The sequence below is a fragment of the Chelonia mydas genome, chromosome 6, assembly GCF_015237465.2.
Source record: "Chelonia mydas isolate rCheMyd1 chromosome 6, rCheMyd1.pri.v2, whole genome shotgun sequence".
NCBI lineage: Eukaryota > Metazoa > Chordata > Testudines > Cheloniidae > Chelonia > Chelonia mydas.
Genome location: NC_051246.2, coordinates 65,252,804 through 65,272,450, shown reverse-complemented (window position 1 = coordinate 65,272,450; position 19,647 = coordinate 65,252,804). Strand labels below are relative to the sequence as shown.

The 19,647-nt window shown below is 43.9% G+C and overlaps 1 protein-coding gene across 5 annotated transcripts in view; it reads right to left on the bottom strand.

Annotated features, from left to right (window-relative positions):
* Positions 1–825: 825 nt before the first annotated feature.
* Positions 826–19,647, bottom strand: part of RAD51B (RAD51 paralog B) — a 631,962-nt gene continuing 613,140 nt past the window's right edge. For 4 of the 5 annotated variants that reach the window (XM_043548111.1, XM_007054254.4, XM_037900286.2 and 1 more), the window contains one exon: positions 826–6,108. In XM_043548111.1, the coding sequence (XP_043404046.1) occupies positions 5,972–6,108 (137 nt within the window). In that variant the 3' untranslated portion in view covers positions 826–5,971. The remainder of the gene's footprint in view (positions 6,109–19,647) is intronic. The other variant, XM_037900284.2, reaches the window with a different exon arrangement.

Sequence of the window (19,647 nt, the reverse complement as noted above, 5' to 3'; positions counted from 1 at the left end):
GGCAGGTTAAAAATTACCTTTTTGATTTGACAGTGATGACTCATCATGTCCTCTTAGTCCCAAAGAAGACAGCAGTTTGACGGTGGCAAGAACACGTCTCAGCACTTTCCTCCAATAAGCACACTCTTTTTTAAACTGAGCCGATAACACAGAATCAATTCTTCCAGATACTTTACACCTTTAAACGAACTTACACACAGCATTAATATGAGCTTTGGAAGTTTCATGATCAGCAATATGTCTTGCAACATTTCTCCAATTAGAGTGCCCGTCAACAAATGTTTGTTTTCCTTTACTATGGTCAGGGAATAATCTGCAAACATAACAGTAGACTGCCTTAGTTGTTTCCGGAAAAAAAAATCAACCAAATTCTCATGTCTGTCGTCCCATTTTTCTTCATCCTCAGAAAATGGGACTCATGAAAACCTATAAATTGCTTTTGTTCTGCAACCTTACTCATTTCTCAAATTTTCCATATTACCTACATTTTTCGGTTTATTTACTAAGAAATATTCTATCATATCCAATGAAACAGATTTTGGCCATAATGCAATATCTTCAGGGTAGGTTTCTTCCCTTACTCTGACAAAATTACCAATATTTTGTAGTTCCATTGGCACTTCAGAGTCCACTTGTTCAACTTTTGCAATCATTGTGGTATCCCCACAACTCAGCAAGTGATCAGATACTTCAAATGTTTCCTTGCCCATACTTTTTGATGCATGTCCACTAGTCAATACTTCAAGCTTTTTAAAATAAGATGACAAACTGTCTTTGTGCTTAGCTTAATCTTCTTGCCTCACCTTCATTTTTTTGCGTTTTTGACTGCCAGACTCAGTGTTGCTTCATTGTTGCTAAAAAACTGACCTTGATTTTAGGCAGATTAAAAATGTCTGAAAGAGCAGGGGCATAGCCACGGATGGGTCTTGGTGGGCCGTGGACCACCCAATTAGGTTTAATGCAGTTAATCCCGTGTTTTTAATGACAAATCACAAGGATTGTTGCAAAGTGTGTGTGGGGGGGTGCTTTTGTTCAATTGGATAATTGGTCAAGCAGACAGACTTTGATTGGCAAATGACAATTTCCCTTAGTTGCTGTTATGCTATTGCTGAGACAGCGAAAAAAATGGCAAGGCAAAATTCTTTGCTAGACTACTTCAAAAAAAACAAGTTTGGAGCACAGTTGGCAGAATGCAGAAAGCCTGGACCGCTTCGCGACTTGCTTATTAAATTCAGTCATTTGTCAGATTTGTCCTGCATTTTGGGGCCCCCTGTCGCTGGGGGCCCCATGCCACCGCACGGTCTGTTTCACGGGAAATCCACCACTGGTGAGGAGGTGTGGTGGGCATTGCAGGGAATCCCAGAAATATAGGGAGAGGGTGGCACACAGGGAACTTGTGGGAGGTAATGGAGCGGTGCAAGGAGTCCTTGTTGTGTGCAATGCGCTTGGCCTATCAAAGCCACAAAGTGTGCAGCCCCCTAGTTACGGGCCAGCTGAGCAGCCAGGCTCCCAGAGTGCATGTGTGAGGTGGATTATTTTACTGTAAAAGTGTGATGCAATCCATGCCATATCCCTTTTGGGCTATGAGCCTGTCTGCTGCTGTTGGCATTGGGCAGTAGCTGGGTGGTACAGTGGAGTCAGGCATGCTTCCTTTTGAATCTGTGTTGAAGCAATGCCCAAGCACATTAATAGGGGGCACTATTCTGATGTCATTCAGATGAGATGAAAATCAGAGGCACTCACTAGTTGTGGTTATTACAGAACCCAACGCATTACCAGCAAGAGTTGGTTTGTTAACCCCAGCATTCTGGCCAAATTTCAACTCTGCTATTTATATCCTTCCTATGTAAAATTGTCCCTGTAGCTGCATTTGTGTATAGACATCTTCCCTTCTTGTCTTCAACAGCTGTGTAGCGTTGCTAGGCACTGTTAAGTGGCTGCCATGTTGCTGCATTTCAGACCTGGCTGCATTTCAGTGATGGACGAAGTGAGTGCTGTGAAAAGAATTTTCAAAGCACTTTGGATCCTTTACAGTGGAAGGTGCTATGGAAATGTACAAACATGCCATTATCTTAACTGGGGCATGACGTCACAAAGAGGAAAAGGACATTAGCAGGTCATAGGCCTGGGGGCGTAGTGGGACATAGAAGAAACAGGAGGAAGCTGTCCTTGAGTGATCTAATTTTCTTTCACCCTCTTTCCTCTACAAGTGCTGGAATGAACTGCTACATGCTGGTTTGGCTCCTGACTGGCCTCAGAAGTTGTTTGTACAGTGTGAGAAGCCTTCAAAAAGTCAGTTTAACTCAGTATGTGCCCTTTTGCATATCTGCTTACAGAGGAATTTGGATAGGGGAGGAAAAGAGAAAAGAAATCAGTCCAGGCCTTTTGAACTACAAACCTGTAGTGGTCCCTTTCACACAATAAATCATGTTCATGCTCTTTTTTTGCTCACCCATAGTGGAAACAAATCTGTTCAACTGGCAATTAATTTCTTAGAGAGAACCTGATCCAATTAGTGCAGGAAGTGGCTGGTGGATTTTACTATTGTCCTTAGAGAGGAGAAAGGAGACGGCTGCAGCAGTCTAGTTGCAAGATTCATAGCATGGGATGCAGCAGGAATTGAGTACATCATGTGTTTGTAGGGCCATGGAATCACAGGAATAGGAACAGAAGAGAATTATTGGTTCATCTGGTTAATTTCCTTGCAAAAGCAGGCTTCTCTGGTAATATGGGCTTGGTTGTGACATTTATGCCACAGCTCTGTCTGTGCGGTGGTGGTGCAGAACTGGCCAGGCCCAGCAGAAACACTGGAGAGATTGTGCCTCAGATTGCTCTCACTGGTGCACCAGCCCCACCCTGGGAGCTAGTGCAGAGGGGGACAGAGCTCTGACCTTGGCTCCCCACCATCCATTTTCGTCATCTTAATCCCAAGGGGGAGCAGTAGTCAGCAGGTCTCTGTGCTTCCCAGGGGATGAACAAGGAGTACAGGGGCTGTTATTCAGGGAGTGCTGAGGCCGTCACATCACAGAAGGGGAAGTATAATTATTAAGGTTTGAAAATGTGGGGGATGTTAGAGAGACAAGGTGGGTGAAGTAATATCTTTTATTCACACCCCTTGTCTCGTTAATAGCCTGCGAACAGCACAGCTACAACATCACTGCATACAAGAATGTTCAAAAAACACTCTAACTCCTTAGAAATATTAAAAAGCTTAGTGCCCCCCCCAAGCATAACATTCCTATAATGAAGGATAAATCAGTTAAACAATCCTTGCATTTCAACATTTAAAAGCTATGTGCTCCCCTTCTCTACCTCCCCCCCAAAACAACAAGGCGTTTTAAGCCTAAACAGATCCTGGCTGTTTCTTGGCGACCTGAATGCTTCTCGATGGAATTTTCCCTGCCCTTCAGCCTTTTGTAGTTCTGAAAGGTCCTGGACTCAGGCATGTGACTGTAAGAGCCAGAGCTGGCGCTAGGCATAAGCAGACTAAGCAATTGCTTAGGACCCTGAGCAGCTCGAGGGGGTGTGTGTGTGTGTAATATTCCTGTTTAGGGCCCCCAGTGGCTAACACCGCCTCCGGTAAGAGCAGAAACACTTCTGCATCTGAATGTGCTACCAAACATGTATAAGCTACTCACGTGAAATGGGTACATACTAGCCCAGCGGGACCTTATTAAAAAGCGGCCATGGCAGACAACATCGTCAAGCTGAAAACTTCGACTTTGGTTTAAAAATAAAAAAAGCCTCCTCAAAGTACCCAACAATAACACGACAGCCAGGGAGTTTCTCTTCCCCAAGAAGCATTTTGGAAATTTTATGAAGTAGCCTATTGAAATGGAATAACATGCTTGGCAACTATAGCAATGGCTACTTCCAGAGAGAGGAGTGTGAGAAAGAGAGTGTGTATATGCAGAGCACTCTTCTCCAGGTTGCTCTCCCAACTTACTAAGTAAGAAGGAAGATTATTTTCTGTGCCCCATCGCATGCTTAGCCTCTCTGCTGGGACTGCCAACGTGAATGTCAGTAAGTGACACATGTCATGGCATTTTTGAGATGCGAGCAATTGTCCACTAGGAACTGGATTGAGGCTATTGCCAATGGAGGATTACTGCACAGGCCTGTGGGGCCATGCCTAGGGGTTCCCACAGCGGCCCTGGGGATGGAGGAGCTCTCGCACCGCGCCGCTGCCAGAGCTTCTCTGGTCTTGGGGCTGCAGCGGGGGGAGGCAGAAAGGAGTGAGTGGGGAACGGGGATGCAGGGGAAAGGGTGGAATGGGAGTGGGGTTCACGGGGTGGAGTGGGGCAGGGCTATGGGTAGAATGGGGAGGGGCCATGGGGGAAGGGGCAGAATAGGGTGGGGCCATGGGCGAGGCCACAGGTGGAAGGGGCGGAGCAGCAGGAGGAAGGGGTGGGGCAGGGCCACAGTTCTGGCATCAGCGCCCCCCCCGCTTGCTTTGGCCCAGGGCCCAAAGAGACCTTAATCCACCTCTGCTATTGGCTCATTCACAAAGACCACCCAACAGCCAGCAAATGGCAATGACTTTCACTCACTATCAACATTGGCTGGAGTGGAATGGCCCTAAAGGGAAAACCTCTCTTCAGCCATGTAGCATTTTTCTGGATTCCTCATTTTGCATTTCTTCACTTGGTTTTCTCTTTGTGATCAGTGCATGGTGTGTTCAATGTCACGCCAGAGCGGGCAGAGCAAAGCACTCTGAAAAATAGTGGCCCCCATCCGATACTGGACAATATCATGTCTGGTTTTTGTCCCAGTACTGGATAGTGGACAAACCACCCCAAAAGAGAGCTGTCCAGTTCAAAACCAGATGAGTGATCTCCCTAGTTGTGGAGAGATGGGCATGGTTTGTGCTTGCAGAGAATTAGGAGCCAGGAATTTGTAATCCCAGCTCAGGCCATGTCTATGCTACAGCGGCGCAGTTACAATGCTGCAGCTGTTCCACTGTAGTGAAAACACTTCCTACATTGACAGAAGGGCTTTCGCTATTGCTGTAATAAATCCATCTCTCTTCCATCAACCTAGGTGCGTCTACAGTGAGGGTTAGGTTGCTCTAACCGTGTTGCATAGGCTGGAAAAGTTTTTACTTCCCTGAGTGCTGTAGCTAGGTCGACCTAATTTTTAGGTGTAGACCAGGTGTGATCTTGAATAGGTCATGTTTTCCCACCTGTAAAATGGGTAACAATTGCTTTCCTTCCTTGCAGTGGTGTTGTGAATGTAAAGTGTTTTGAAGACGGAAAAAGCTGACCTGTGGACATACACACTAATCTTCTAGAATTTAGCCACGAGAAGGACGAGACTGCAATCATTGCTACACTTTCTCCCTCAACCCTGAATTGCCACAAGCCTATAATTAGATTTCACTTTGATACACAACAGGCTAAAAGAAAAGGAGTACTTGTGGCACCTTAGAGACTAACAAATTTATTTGAGCATAAGCTTTTGTGAGCTACAACTCACTTCATCGGATGCATTCAGTGGAAAATATAGGCTAAGATTATTCTAAAGTACATGATAGACTCAAGAGCCACTGAACTGCTGTGCTTTAGTCAAACCAACTGGTGGGTTCAACATTTCCCTGGAGATTGTGAACTGACATTTCAGGACTAATTGAATTCCCCTCTCACTCTTGGAAGTGGGTCTTCCAGGTCAGGAAGCCCATTGGCAAGGCCATGGTAAGATGAGGATGCATGTGATGCCACAGCCTGAGCTGTACCTATTTTAGAGCACCAATCCTGCATCTTTCTTCAGCATGTCACCTAAATTAACCAGAACTAACACAGAATTTTTATATCACTAAATATAATATGGCAAAGAACAAGAACCACATTCAAAGTCACTCTGTTCAGAGGTAAAAGAAGCAGCAATTCCACAAAGTGCTTCATAGGAATTTAAAGAAATCACATTAGGCAAAATATCTGTGTCATGCCTCTCTCCAGCTGAGACACATTCTTCTTCATATGGGTTGTGCTAGCTTGAGGGTTTCAGCAGTGGAACCGGGGAAGCTATCTTTCAAGATATTGGTTCTCACTCTTATGGCCTGCAGTACAGGACTGGAGCCTTCCCAGCTGGCATCTGGGTGGTCCTTTCCATCTGAAACACACAATGAAGAAGGCCAATGAATCATGGAATGCACTTGGATCATGACCAAATGGTAGCATTTCCCCTAGTGCAGAGACAAGACATATTGTGTGCCTCAGCCAATCAGAAATCTGGTTTACCCATGAAAGCAAAGCACATTAAACTTTTCAGTGTAAGCCAGTTTCTGACTGGCTGAAGCTGAATTTACTTATTTGATTTTTAACTTTTAATCAGTGAATAATGATCATGTCTCCAGCAGCCTGATTGGCTGTCTTGGGGCCTTGCAGTCACTGGATTGTTAGGCTTGGAACAACACATGCAAAAGTACTGTAGGTCTAGCTCCTTTTTCTAGTTTGTCTGATTGGCTTTTTCAGAGTTTATGATGCTCCTCACAGAGGCAAACTCCCACACTGGGCATCTAGGTGATAGGGTCAAACTGCCCCTTCTCTGATTCCCCCAATCAATCCCTTTGTCTATAAACCAAACGTTAGCCTGATCCAATCCCTTCAATCATTCTTCACTAGATCACACTAAGGGCCAGCTCCTAAGCTGATGTAAACTGGCATATCTTCATTGAATTCAGTGAAGCTATGCCAATTTGCACCTGCTGAGGATCTGGCCCTATGTGTATCAGTCAAGGTCCACATTTAGGCTGTCCTTGCAGAGACCTCCAGCTGATAGGGATGTAACCTACTCCACTCATCTACCCAATTTCCATATTACAGGTTATAGTCTAAAGGTAAAAGTGCTTTTAAAAAAATGTCCGAGGGTTAGATGGTACCTTCAGGGCTTGCAAATTATTTTCCAACTTTTAATCAAACTGCTGTGAATACAGACCAAGTATTGTTGCTCACCAATACCTTCAGTGTTTCATCCCTCTTGAAACAATAACAGTGGGCACGTTAATAAATGGACTGATAGACTTGTCTAAATGTACTTTCCTTAAGTACCTCTATATCATCTACTGAAATACAATGAAATATTTAACTTCTCACAGTACATACTCCCCACTGAATCACTATCCCTAATGCCTCCTCACCCAGCTGGAGTCAGCTAGGGGGATTCCTCCCACTCCCTTTCTCTCTCCAGTGGTAAAGCACATCAGTGTCACAGAATCCTTTGTCAGGTCATGCCAATAGCCAGAACACCTCATGGCTTGTCTATCAGACCAATCTATGGTATTATACGCTCTGGTCACCATAGCATCTAGGCACTAAATACATCTGTAAGCAAAATGGACTCTTTTGTTGTCATCCTAGGATATTCCTATGCTCCCTTCTGTGATTTACATCCCTCTGCACTGGTATCCAGATCCAAAGTTTTACATTAGACTTTGAAGACTTAACTATTAGATTTTAAACAGTGGAGGTGAATTTATATAGGCAATGAAGGCTGTCTGCGTTCCATCCTATGCCCCCTTACAATCCACTGGGCTGAGAGCTATCTGCGACTGCCTTCCCAGTAAGACAGTGCTGACTCATAGCCTATCTGAATGGTCTCTGTCGAACAATATGGGGTACTCTTTCCTCTCTGGAGAACACTCTGCCCTTATTCACAGGGTGGTTGAATCTCTTCAAAGCTCAACTTCTTTCTCCCCTAGGGAGCTACAGTTTGCTACTTCTGCTCTTAATTGGGGTCTTAGAAAACTAGACTTCCACACAGGAATCTTTGTGGCCAATTAGGACTTTGCCTCGTGTACTTGGCTAAAACGTCCACTCCCCTCAGTGTTCTGCCTGGCTGCTGCCCCCCACCTCAGACTCAATCCCATTTCAGCGGTGCTAGACATATATAGTGTGTGAAGTGCTTGGAGAATAAACATGCTATATAAATGTAGAGATGTTATATTATTATGATTAACTACAGCATGTAGCAGATGCACTGTTATCTATTGGGAGGAGATAACCATAATGAGAGTACTCTTTAAGATCATCTTGATCTATGCTGTAGGCAGATGAAGAGGTGAGATAATGAACTGAAAGAGCACCCAGCAATTATCAGAACCAAAATATCCCAGGTAATAATGAATCACCAGTCAGAGCACGTCCTCCTGTTTGACAGAGGAATTAGACTGAAAAGACCTGTTTGCTGCCAGTAATTGCACTGCAAGTTGCCATAGTCCTAGGCAAATATGTACTTCTGATCATTCAGACAAGCTCCATTGTAGGATAGAAAAGTACAGTTCCCTCAAGGACCCTGCAGAGCAGTCAACACCTGCATGGGCCAATTGCTATTGTTCGCTATCAAAGCTTTGAAGAAAGTCAATAAAGCTGAGTGAAAGGAGGTAGGTTGATGGACTGAAAGGGGCCAGGATAATACCAGCATTAGCAGAGGTGGCAGTTCAGAAGGGACAATGTGCCAGGTAGGAAAGAAGTCCTTTCTTATGATTTATTTGGAGTTTTGAAGTGAAGAGACTTGCCACCTCTCTCTCCTGTCTAATGCTGTCTTTCTCCTCTCTCAGTCTGCCTGATGCTGTGTGATACCCATAATAAGCCTCAGTCTGCACTAGAAAAGGTTTGCTGGTATAACTATTCACAGCAAACCCTTCTAGTGTAGATACAGTTTACACCAGCAAATAAGTGTTTTTGCCAGTAGATCGGTATAAGCTCTACCACAAAAGCACTTTTTTGTCAGTATAATTGAGTAGTCTACACTAGGTGTGTTGCCAGTATAGAAATGTCATAAAAAAATCACACCTCTGACCAACGTTACTATACTGGCAAAATATTTTAGTGGAGATCCAGCCTAAGACACTTATAATGAGTCCTCTGCAAATGCGCAGAGTCCTTTGCACGGCTTCATGGGATGTGCCTCAGGGATCAGTGCAGTGGTTTAATGACCATTTCTAGCTTTGGAAGAGGACTGGTTGCAAATGATAGCAAATATAGAGAGAGAAGGTGGGTGAGGTAATATATTGGATTGGATCAACTTCTGCTGGTGAAAGAGACAAGCTTTTGAGCTCTTCTTCAGGTCTAGTAAAGGTACTCAGCCCTGGTCTACACTACAGAGTTATGTTGACGCAAGGCAACTCACATCAACCTAATTCTGTAAGCATCTATGCTAAAATGTTGCTCCTGCTGATGTAACTCACCCGCTACGCCGACTTAACTCCACCTCCGCGAGAGGGGTAACACTTAGGCAGGTCAATGTAGTTTGGTCGATGCAGTGCCGGTGTAGACACTGCATTACTTACATTGACTGTTACTGGCTTTCAGAAGCCATCCCACAATGCCCCATGCTGACAATTAAATTGTTGCACGCGCTCCTAATGAGGACACAAGGAGCGTAATGTGGACATGCGATTTAATTACAGTGGCAGCTGTACATTGTCGTAACTTAAGCCGACATAATTTTGTAGTGTAGACATACCCTCAGTGTCACAGCTAAATACAAGATGGAACGGATTATTTAGCATAAGTGGTTAACACATATTGTAAGAGACTATACAAGGTAAAGTGGCTAGTTCACCCATCTGCAGACATAGTACCAAAAATGGGGGGTTAGTGGGTTACAGATTGTTGTAATAAGCCATAAATCCAGTGTCTGTATTAAATTCATGCTACTCTGAAACCAGCAAAGTTATGAATTTAAGCTCCCAGGCTCGGTCTTTTGAAGGTGTTGTGCAGGGTTCCTTTGAGGATGAGGACCGAGAGATCAGACTTGGAGTGACCACTTGAGTGATCATTTTTCTGTGTGAGTTCATTTGAGAGTGCAGTGATTCTCTGATTTCATCCACCTAGTTGTTATTGAGGGCATTTGTTGCACCGGATGAGGCTCACCATAGGCGCTGACTCCGTGGGTGCTCTGGGGCTGAAGCACCCATGGGGAAAAATTAGTGGGTGCGCCGCACCCACCAGCAGCGCACCGCATCCCCCCTCCTAGCCTCCTTCTCCCCACTCATGTGTGCCATGTGCCTGCTCCTCCCCCTCCCTCTCAGCGCTTCCCACTGCCCCGCCGCCTAACAGCTGTTTGGCAGCGTTTAGGACTTTCTGGGAGGGAGAGGGAGGAACAGGGACGCGGAGCGCTCAGGGGAGGAGGTGGGGCAGGGGCCGGGACTTGGGGGAAGGGGGTGGAATGGGGGCGGTAAGGGGGCAGGAACTTTGGGGAAAGGGTGGAATGGGGGCAGGGCCACGGGCGGGGGGGTCGAGCACCCACCAGTCAGAGGGGAAGTTGGCACCTATGAGGCTCACTGCATGTGATAGGCATGGATCTTGAAATGTGTGTTGTAGGGGGTGTTGATCATCGTACCAGTGGAGATACGTCTGCAGTTTTGCATCTGTTGTTCTGGCAGGGTCTGGTGCTGCTTTGAGTTGGCATGTCCTGGTCTGTGGGGAGCTTGCTTCTGATGATGAGCTTGGCAAAGTTGGGTTGTTTGAAGGCCAGAAATTTTGCTGTGACGTACTGAGTACATTTTCCAGACCTGAAGAAGAGCTCTGTGCAAGTGCAAAAGCTTGTCTCTCTCACCAACAGAAGTTGGTCCAATAAAAGATATTACCTCACCCACCTTCTCTCTCTAAAACCCTGGGATCAACATGGCTCCAACAACACTGAAATTTACTGCAACAGCAGGCTGTGGAAGGGAACAAAGCCTTACAGGATTGTGGCCTCCCTCTCCCTTTCCCCAAAGACAGCTGCTAACAACCCCTTAACAACTGCCACTCTAAGCCATTCTACTTCATATTCTTGGCCCATTTACAAGTTACAGCACTGAAACTCAATAAAATAACAAGACTTTTGCTGGAAAAAGTTAATTTTTCCATTGATAAACTTCCCTAGTAACTGGCAATACACTGATGTCTGTCTCTGCAAGAAAGAGGCTAGAGATGTACTATTTTTTTTAATGAACTTGTACCAACATTCCTCAGCAATGCCATTAAAGAAAACATTAATAACTTAAAAAGAAAAGGAGTACTTGTGGCACCTTAGAGACTAACCAGTTTATTTGAGCATGAGCTTTCGTGAGCTACAGCTCACTTCATCGGATGCATTAATAACTTGTAATTGTACACGAATGAACTTCATCTTGGTCCTGGGTATTATATCTCAAGTAGGATAATCCAGTAAAGGAAAGTTTTTCTGTCTCCATCTCTCTGGAGGTTTGCTACAAAGGGCCAAAAGAGTTAGAAGAGTTTTGGAACCATGTTTAACAACATTCACTGCTTTTAGAATTTTAGACTTCAGAATGTCATGCATAATTCATTTCAAATATTGCAAAAAAATTTCTGCCTTAGCCCGAGACTTAACCTACCATTTGAAGCTGCCATGACTTCTTCGTGAATTCCATAAGCATCCACTCTCTGCCAAACTGGTTTTCTAATGGACTCATTTGCAACTTTAACTGTGGAGTGAGTACTACTATTCCATAATCACACATATGCAAAATGTGGCATACTTTTAGAAGCAACACTGGCTTTCACAGCAATTGATAGTTGAGGTAGGGAGCTGTTATTTCTATGGAAATATAATTATCAAAGTGTGTATCCTGGTGTGGGAGAGACTGATGCTATGTGTAATCATAGAATTTGAGCTTATGCTCAAATAAATTGGTTAGTCTCTAAGGTGCCACAAGTACTCCTTTTCTTTTTGCAAATACAGACTAACACGGCTGTTACTCTGAAACCTGTCATAGAATCATAGGACTGGAAGGGACCTCAAGAGGTCATCTAGTCCAGTCCCCTGCATTCAAGGCAGGACTAAGTATTATCCAGACCATCCCCGACAGGTCTTTGTCTAACCTGCTTTTCTGGTTAAAAATCCCCAATGATGGAGATTCCACAACCTCCCTAGGCAATTTATTGCAGTGCTTAAAGCTACTCTGAGACTTAGGAAGTTTTTCCTAATGTCCAACCTAAACTGCCCTTGCTGCAATTTAAGCTCGTTTGGAGTTCCATGTAGCTGTGACCTGGAAAAGGTAAAAAAATCTGTTTCAGGAATTTTTACTTTGTCTCTATGGTTCAGCTGGTTTAACCGGACTGAATGATTACAGGACAAGGGTATGACTATGTAACCCTCTCTTGGAGCTACAGGCAATTGCAGGGTTATCTGTTGTGTATGCAAAACAACTTCAGTTTAAGATTGGCTGGGTGAGGTCTTCGGGAATTTCCCTACTTTATGTAATCTATTGCTGCTTCTCAACTTCCTCTATTAGCATGGCCAGGAGGCAAAAGAGCAAGCACGCCCCTGCTGATATTTCTCAAATTCTCTCAGAAAGCAATGATGATGATTGCTCAGTGACCTACAACAATCTTGCAGCTTTCAGATCATCCCATTCCAGGTGGATAACACTTGGAAATGAGGAGGGTTTGGCAGCTGGAGGGAGTGGGATAGAGGATTGGTTTATGTGCTGGGATACTGCAGAAGAGCTTGGCAGCCAAGAAGATATGTACATGCCAGCCCCCAAATACAACTTTGCCAAAGCATCTCAACCCTGACCTCCACACCACCTGTTCTTAGCATTCCAGGTTCCCATACAGTTCTGTCAGTACACCTCAAGCATGACCTGCAGTGTCTTTCTGGTTCCAGTCCTGGGACTTCTCCTGAACAAATTTAAGAATTTTATTAAGATGATGTTAAAATAAAAAGAAAATGGTACAGAGTTTAAGCGTAGAAGTTTCTGGTTATCAGGGAATAACGTACAGATTATCGATGAGTGCGAAGTTCGGTTTAAGATCGGATGGCGTAACGAATACATAATCTGCAATATCCCCAATTGGGAGTAAAAGGTTAATGGGTCAAAGTACAGACATTGAGATATGAGGGTATGTTGTTCATATAATGGCTATGTTCAGGTGTGGAGCATAATGAGTGGATACGATGATGGGGATGGATTTACCCTCATTTGGTGAGATTTAATGTTCGGTGAATTTATGGTTCCAGTTTATATGGTCCAATGGAAAAAGTCTCTCGGTCCCTTTCCAGTCCTGGGACTTCTCCTGAACAAATACTACGAGTCATGCTGAAGTCACAATGGACATTCACAAATGCAGGCTTGGATGAAAACAAAGCCACTTTCATTTGTAATCTAAACTAGATGAAGTCCTGCAATCAGTGTCTATTAAACTGGTAGACTGGACAGCATTAACCTTTAGTGTTAAAGTCCCCAATGGAACATAAGTAACTCCAACAGCCACACAGATTGTAAGAAACAAGGCACCATTACCTAAAATTGCATTTACATGTAAATGAAGCAAGCAAGGGAAGCATCACGCCACTGATTGGGAGTGATCTGCACTGCATGGGTAAGACTACAGCTGATATACTGTGTTCAGTTCTGGACAACTCACTACCAGGAAGATGCAGGCAAACTGGAGGGAATTCAGAAAATGATCAGGAGGCTGGAAGAACTGACTCAGTCTGTTTAAAACTCTTTTTTTTTTTTTTTTTTTGGCCTTTATTCATGCCTGTTTAACGCTAATGCATAACAAGCATGTGGCAGACAGGATATCTTTATTAAATAGCCAACACGCTGCCCTTTCAGTGAAGATATGAAAGGTCTGAATAAACTTCAGTGAGGGGTCCCCACAGGTTCTCCAAAAAAAAGCCAAGGGAAATTAACCCTGCCAAGGAAGGCAGTATAGCCTAATGGATAGGGGATTGGCCTGGGACTCAGAAGCTCTGTGTTCAATTTGTGGCTGTCCTACTGGCCTGCTGGGTGACCATAGGCCAGTCATGTCACCACTCTGTGCCTCAGTTTCCCCATCTGTAAAATGGGAATAATAATACTGACTTCCTTTGAGAAATGTTTTGAGCTTCTACTGATGAGAAGCACTATGCATTATTATTCCTAGTATTTCTAAGCTAAAAAACAAAGAAAGACCAAAAGCAACCTCCCAGGCCTTCTTCAATTGTTAAAAAAAATTGTTCAAAAGAAGGGCACATAGATAATTACCAAAACAAAAATAAAATTAAATCCTTGGTGGGTCACCTTCAACTAGGAGTAGCAGGGGGGTTAAATTAAGAAAAGGCTCTCAGGACTGCTGAATAGTCTTGCAGTTGAGACTCCCGTTGTTTGAAACATTTAAAACTAAACAGTTCAAAGCACTAGCAACTACAGTGTAAGGAACAATCTTGTGCTAGCCCCGGGAGGGAGGAGGGCACTGGATGGCCTAGTAGATTTTATTCATCTTTAATTTCTATGATTCTAAGAGAGCTCTTGGCCTTTTGGCTAAGAGTAGCTATATTCTTTGTTCTTATCAACTGGATACCTGTAATGCCTCTACCAGGGGGGCGATATTGTGATCTTGCAGTAGGATGGACTGAGGCCGGGTCTACACTATAGACCTATATTGGTATAACTTTGTCACTCGGGTGTGTCAAAAATCCACACTCCTGAGTGACACAGTCATACCTCCTCCCCTCCTCCCCCCATATAGATAGCACTAAATTGACGGGAGAGCTTCTCCTGTCAACCTGGCTACCACTTCTCTGGGTACGTGAAGACAAGCCCTGAATGATCTCTAGGTCTTTTCCATCCCTAATTTCTATAATGTAAAGCTAGTGGTTTGCCTAGAAACATACCATGATTTTATTGGGACCCAAATGAAAGATCTTATGTAAACAGCGTCATAAGACAGAGAGCTGATAATGAACCTTTATATGCTTTAGGTCAGATTTGCCAAGGTGGGAACTGGGAGTAGTTTAGGGGAATCTTAGACCTTGTCTACACAAGACTAATTCTGCAAACATTTTGCACTGTTGCTAACCCTAGTTCAGCTCCACTGGTGATAGCAGTGGTGGGAGTCCTAGTGTAGACAATGCTCCTGAGGCCACCCTATCCTTTGAACCTGCACTGAAATCCAAACTTTGGGTCTTGCCATTGTTTATTGTCAGTGTTTTGGGTCACTATGTGGGGGCAGAAGGAGGGGAATAGCAACAGAAAAAAGCACTTTAGGATTAGATCTTTTTTTCTTCATCTCTTCTTTGCCTCTAGTGTTTGTTGATGTCTAAAAATGATTATGAGCTGATTAGGATGGTGCTTGTGTGCTACAGCTCTGTCTTAGGCCTTGTCTACATGGCCACTTAAAGCGCTGAAACTTTCTTCGCTCAGGGGTGTGAAAAAACACCCCCCCCCGAGCGATGCAACTTTCAGCGCTGTAAAGTGGCAGTGTAGACAGTGCACCAGCCCTGGGAGCCGCGCTCCCAGCGCTGGGAGCTATTCCCCTTGCAGAGGTGGTTTTATTACAGCGCTGGGAGAGCTCTCTCTCAGTGCTGGAGCCATGACTACACAGCCACGTTAAAGCGGTGTCACGGCACTGCTTTAACGTCAACTGTTTAGACATACCCTTACTCTCCTCCCTTTCTGCATCTGTACAGGACTTCAAACCGCCTCTGAAAGGCTCCCAGCCCTCGTTACTTTCATTTGCATGGTTAGCAGCAATAAGAAAGAAAAGGCCCAAACATGTCAAGTATTGGGTCTGTTCCGCCAATTCCAAGTTGTGGGGTGCGGAGGGTAAAGGGAAGAAAGATAGATAGAGACGCTTGGGGTAGGATGAGCTCTAAGCGTTCATGTTTTATCTTATCTTTTACATACTCAGAAAAGAATGTAAGGGCTTGGCAAGGCTTACAGTTACAGTGGAGTACAAGGGAACACTCTTCACCCTGTACCTGCTAAAATGAGGATTAATGTTTTCTGGACACTAAACCTCCCCTCTACCCCACACAGAAATGCCCTTATGAATGAATTGCCAATAGAGAAATTAACATGTTACCAACAATCATGTAAGTTAAGATAGAAAATACCTATACGATCCCAACTAGTCTCTTTCCCTGCACCAGAGGCCCGTGCAATATCATTCCTACAGTATATTTTCCTGGGCTTTGCTCATCTTAGATTTAAAGAAAAGAGTATTCTACAGTACAATTGACCTCAACATCATTACATTTTCTCACTACCCTGCCTACATTTTCTCATAATTACATCTAATTATTTCTAGTAAGAAGAAATTTCCAAATTTGATATGCAACAGGAAACCAAAGTGGCAAAACACACCTGGTAAAGGAAGACAGGCAATGAACCAAAATGTCTTGAAGCAGCTGAGCTCTTGGATCCACAGACTGTTTAGAGGGCAAGGGAAGAACTGTATGGTACAATAAGATTATGAATGTAACAGGCGTGTACCCTGTAAAAAGTGGGGGAAAGTAGAGATTTGCTGGCTTAAGCAAATCATGGCATGGTGTGTGACTCATTCAGGGCTAGTGCTGTTGATGACAGGTACCCTAACAGTAAGAGTAACCAAAGTAACTATTTCATATATGTGATCCAGTCTGAAAGCACTGATGTATAGAAAACAACTGCTTGCCTTCCTGATTAAAAAGAAGCATCAGAAGCTCCTCAAGGATGAGTTGATAGGCACTCCAGAAAACCCTGACGTAACTGTAATTATGTTATTCCTGCAGCTGATATCTGTTTGGGATGTCCTGTTTGCATCTATAACACCTAAGAGTGAAAATCCATGTTACAATCACCACAAGGCTCCATCTATACTAGGAACATTTTTAAAAATACACACTGGTGTAACTACATCGATGCAGTTACATGAGTGTGAATCCTTAATATAGACGTGCTGCCCCCATACAAAACCAGGTTTATGCAGGTCTGACTTGCTCGGCTAAGTTAGCAGAGCAAGCCACAGTGGTAAGTGCCATGCTTTACACTGGCACAGTGTGTCTATATTAGGGATTTGTAGTGCAGATTCCTCTAATGTAGATGGGACCTAAATCTGCAGCATTCTTAGAAGGTAATTGCAATTCTCATATATACTAGTATAACACTGGCATACAGCAGATACCTTTGGGATACTGTCAGGTCAAAGCTGGCCCCAGATTGTTTTTGTAAAACAACCCTAATTTCAACTGAAATGTTTCCATTACTTCTTTTTTTTACAGACTGGCAGTGGGAACAGGTTGGTTTTGTTTGCTTTTTCACAAATAAACATTCCCCTAAAGGGTTCACCACAACCCATACATTCCAGCACTGTGCTAGAGCTTGAGAGTCAGAGAGTGAAAATGAATAATCTATTTTCACTGACCAAGCAGACCAAAACGCAAAAAATGGGGGGAGAACCCAACCCAGCACAAAGGGCAAAGAGAAAAAGGGATTTTGAAAAGCTCAATACATTGTAATCTTAAAGGAGTTACTGGTAACATGGACAAGAAAAACTGATTTTGAGCCTGTGTTCCTTTAAAATTAATTTTGCCACCTGAGAATTTTCATGAGAAATATTGTCTTAGGAACCATCTACACTTCAACACTGTAAACAGACCTATTGCACGGATAATTTTCTTCCTTGCTCCTTGCCTCTTACCTTACATGCAAGAGAAGCAGGAGGGGATGGGAAATTGGAAGAAAGCTAGAAAATATTTTGGAGTTGGGGAAAACCATGCAGACAAATCCCTCATTCTTGGGACAGGACAGTTTTAAAGCTATTTAGAAAGCAACAGGGTGACTCTGTTCAAAACATCTCAGTAGCTTCTTTTCTAAAGAAAGGGGAATTTGCCTCCAGCGTACTGCTCATCTCTTGGGTCAAGTCCACAGAAACAAACAGAAAGCACCATAAGAACAAAAGAGACAGAAAGTGACGAAGACTAAGGGGCAAAATCAACTTCAGTGGAATTACATTGAAGATGAATTTTGCCCTGAGTAACAATTACATGTGTGCACGCGCGCACACACACACACTTGCTGGATCTCTCTGGAAGACTCACATACAGATAATACTAGAGTGAAAGAATTCTGAGTGAAGGCCTGTCTGAAAAGGGTTGTATATATAGACTAATCCAGCAACAGATTAGCCTAGCAACTGCACCACAGGGTTTCTGAAAACAGTAAACAGGAAATGGTTAAGTAAGAGCAGGTGGAGCATGCTGACTGCAGGAGCAAAGCAGGAAATAGCTGAGTGTCTGAATGGATGCAAAAGAATGCTCTCCCTCTCAGCCCTTGGGCAGTTGCAATACACCCACTCCTCCTCCACACACTACCCTTATCTCCAGGAGCCCCGAAGTCATAAAGCCTTGAAGGCGGCAAACACCTTTTGCCTGAGTAATCTGGCCTCCTCAGAATTTCAGAACCAGCCAGTGGAGTATTGCAAGGAGCTGCCTGGAAGGGGAAAAAAAAGAGAGATCCACCTACTGCACAAGTGATAAGTCAGAAACACGCAGTGAGTGTCAGAGACTGTAGATGTGAGGAGCTAGAATGGCATCTTTGGATAGGGCCTCAGGTGCTGTGGTCCCAAATGTATTTAACATAATAATGAATTAGAGAGAACCATTTCTATAGCCCCTTTCATTCCACAGCACTTACTTTAGCAATCAGGCTCACTCACTACTGAAATGCAGTTTCCTCTGGGGTAGAACACAGCAGCTGTTCAGTAACTCACAGCAACATCACACAACAGTTGGGAAAGGAAATGAAGAAGTATATAAGAATTCTTTCAGCCCCTTCCATTCCCTCCTCTTACTCACAGTGTCCTTTCTGCTAATTCCAGCCAAGCAAGTTGCTGGCATCTGTTGTCAGGTGAAAGGAGCTGTGTATCTGTAAAGCCATGTCTACACTGAGGGTGCTATAGTGGTATATCTGTGGTGCCGTAGCTATGCCACTGTAATGCTGCAGCAGAGACGCAGACTAGTGACTGGTTTCAGAGTAACAGCCTTGTTAGTCTGTATTTGCAAAAAGAAAAGGAGTACTTGTGGCACCTTAGAGACTAACCAATTTATTTGAGCATAAGCTTTCGTGAGCTACAGCTCACTTCATCGGTGACTGAAGGGGTTTTTCCATGGCTGTAGGAATACCACCTGTGTGAATGACAGTACGGTAGCTAGGCTGCTTGAAGTATTATTCCGTGCATCTAGCTGTGTTTACACCCAGAGCTAGGTCTGCATAACTGCAGCACTCGGGGGTGGAATTTTCACATCCCTGAGTGCTATAGCTATGTTGACCTACGTTTTTAAGTGCAGACCAGGCTTAGAATTCAGTGTGAGTCTTGGCTCAGGAGCTTGAAGGGGATCCAATAGTCAACACAATGTCTCCTGGAGCTCTCAGGCACAAGGGGGAGCATGCCTGCTGCTGCACTTCTCCAAGGACTGCAGTACACATTTCCCTCCAATGCCAGCCAGGTCTGCTGGCTGATTTAGAGGGGCGACATGTCTCGACAGTAACAATTCTGACCTTGTCTCAGCGAGGATTAAAAGATCCAATGTTAGAATGTGTTTTGCTAACATGTGCTAACAGATTCTAAAAGTCAAGTGTAGGCAAAGGACCCTTGCCTTTAACATATGCTAAACTGATCAAAATAAAACCTAGGGGGAGTCTAGGCTTTAACTTCACCAATTTAGGCCTTGTATAAATGCAGTTTATTCCAGCAAAAAATGTCCTTTTGCTAGTACAGCTTATACCAGATTCCCAAATGAAATAAACGTTCCTAGCAAAAGCCCTTTTTTGCTGATATAACTGCATCGACACTACGCCAGTTGCCGGTACAGAAACGTCACAAAAATATCAAACCCTCTAATCCAGTGACTCTCAACCTTTCCAGGCTACTGTACCCCTTTCAAGAATCT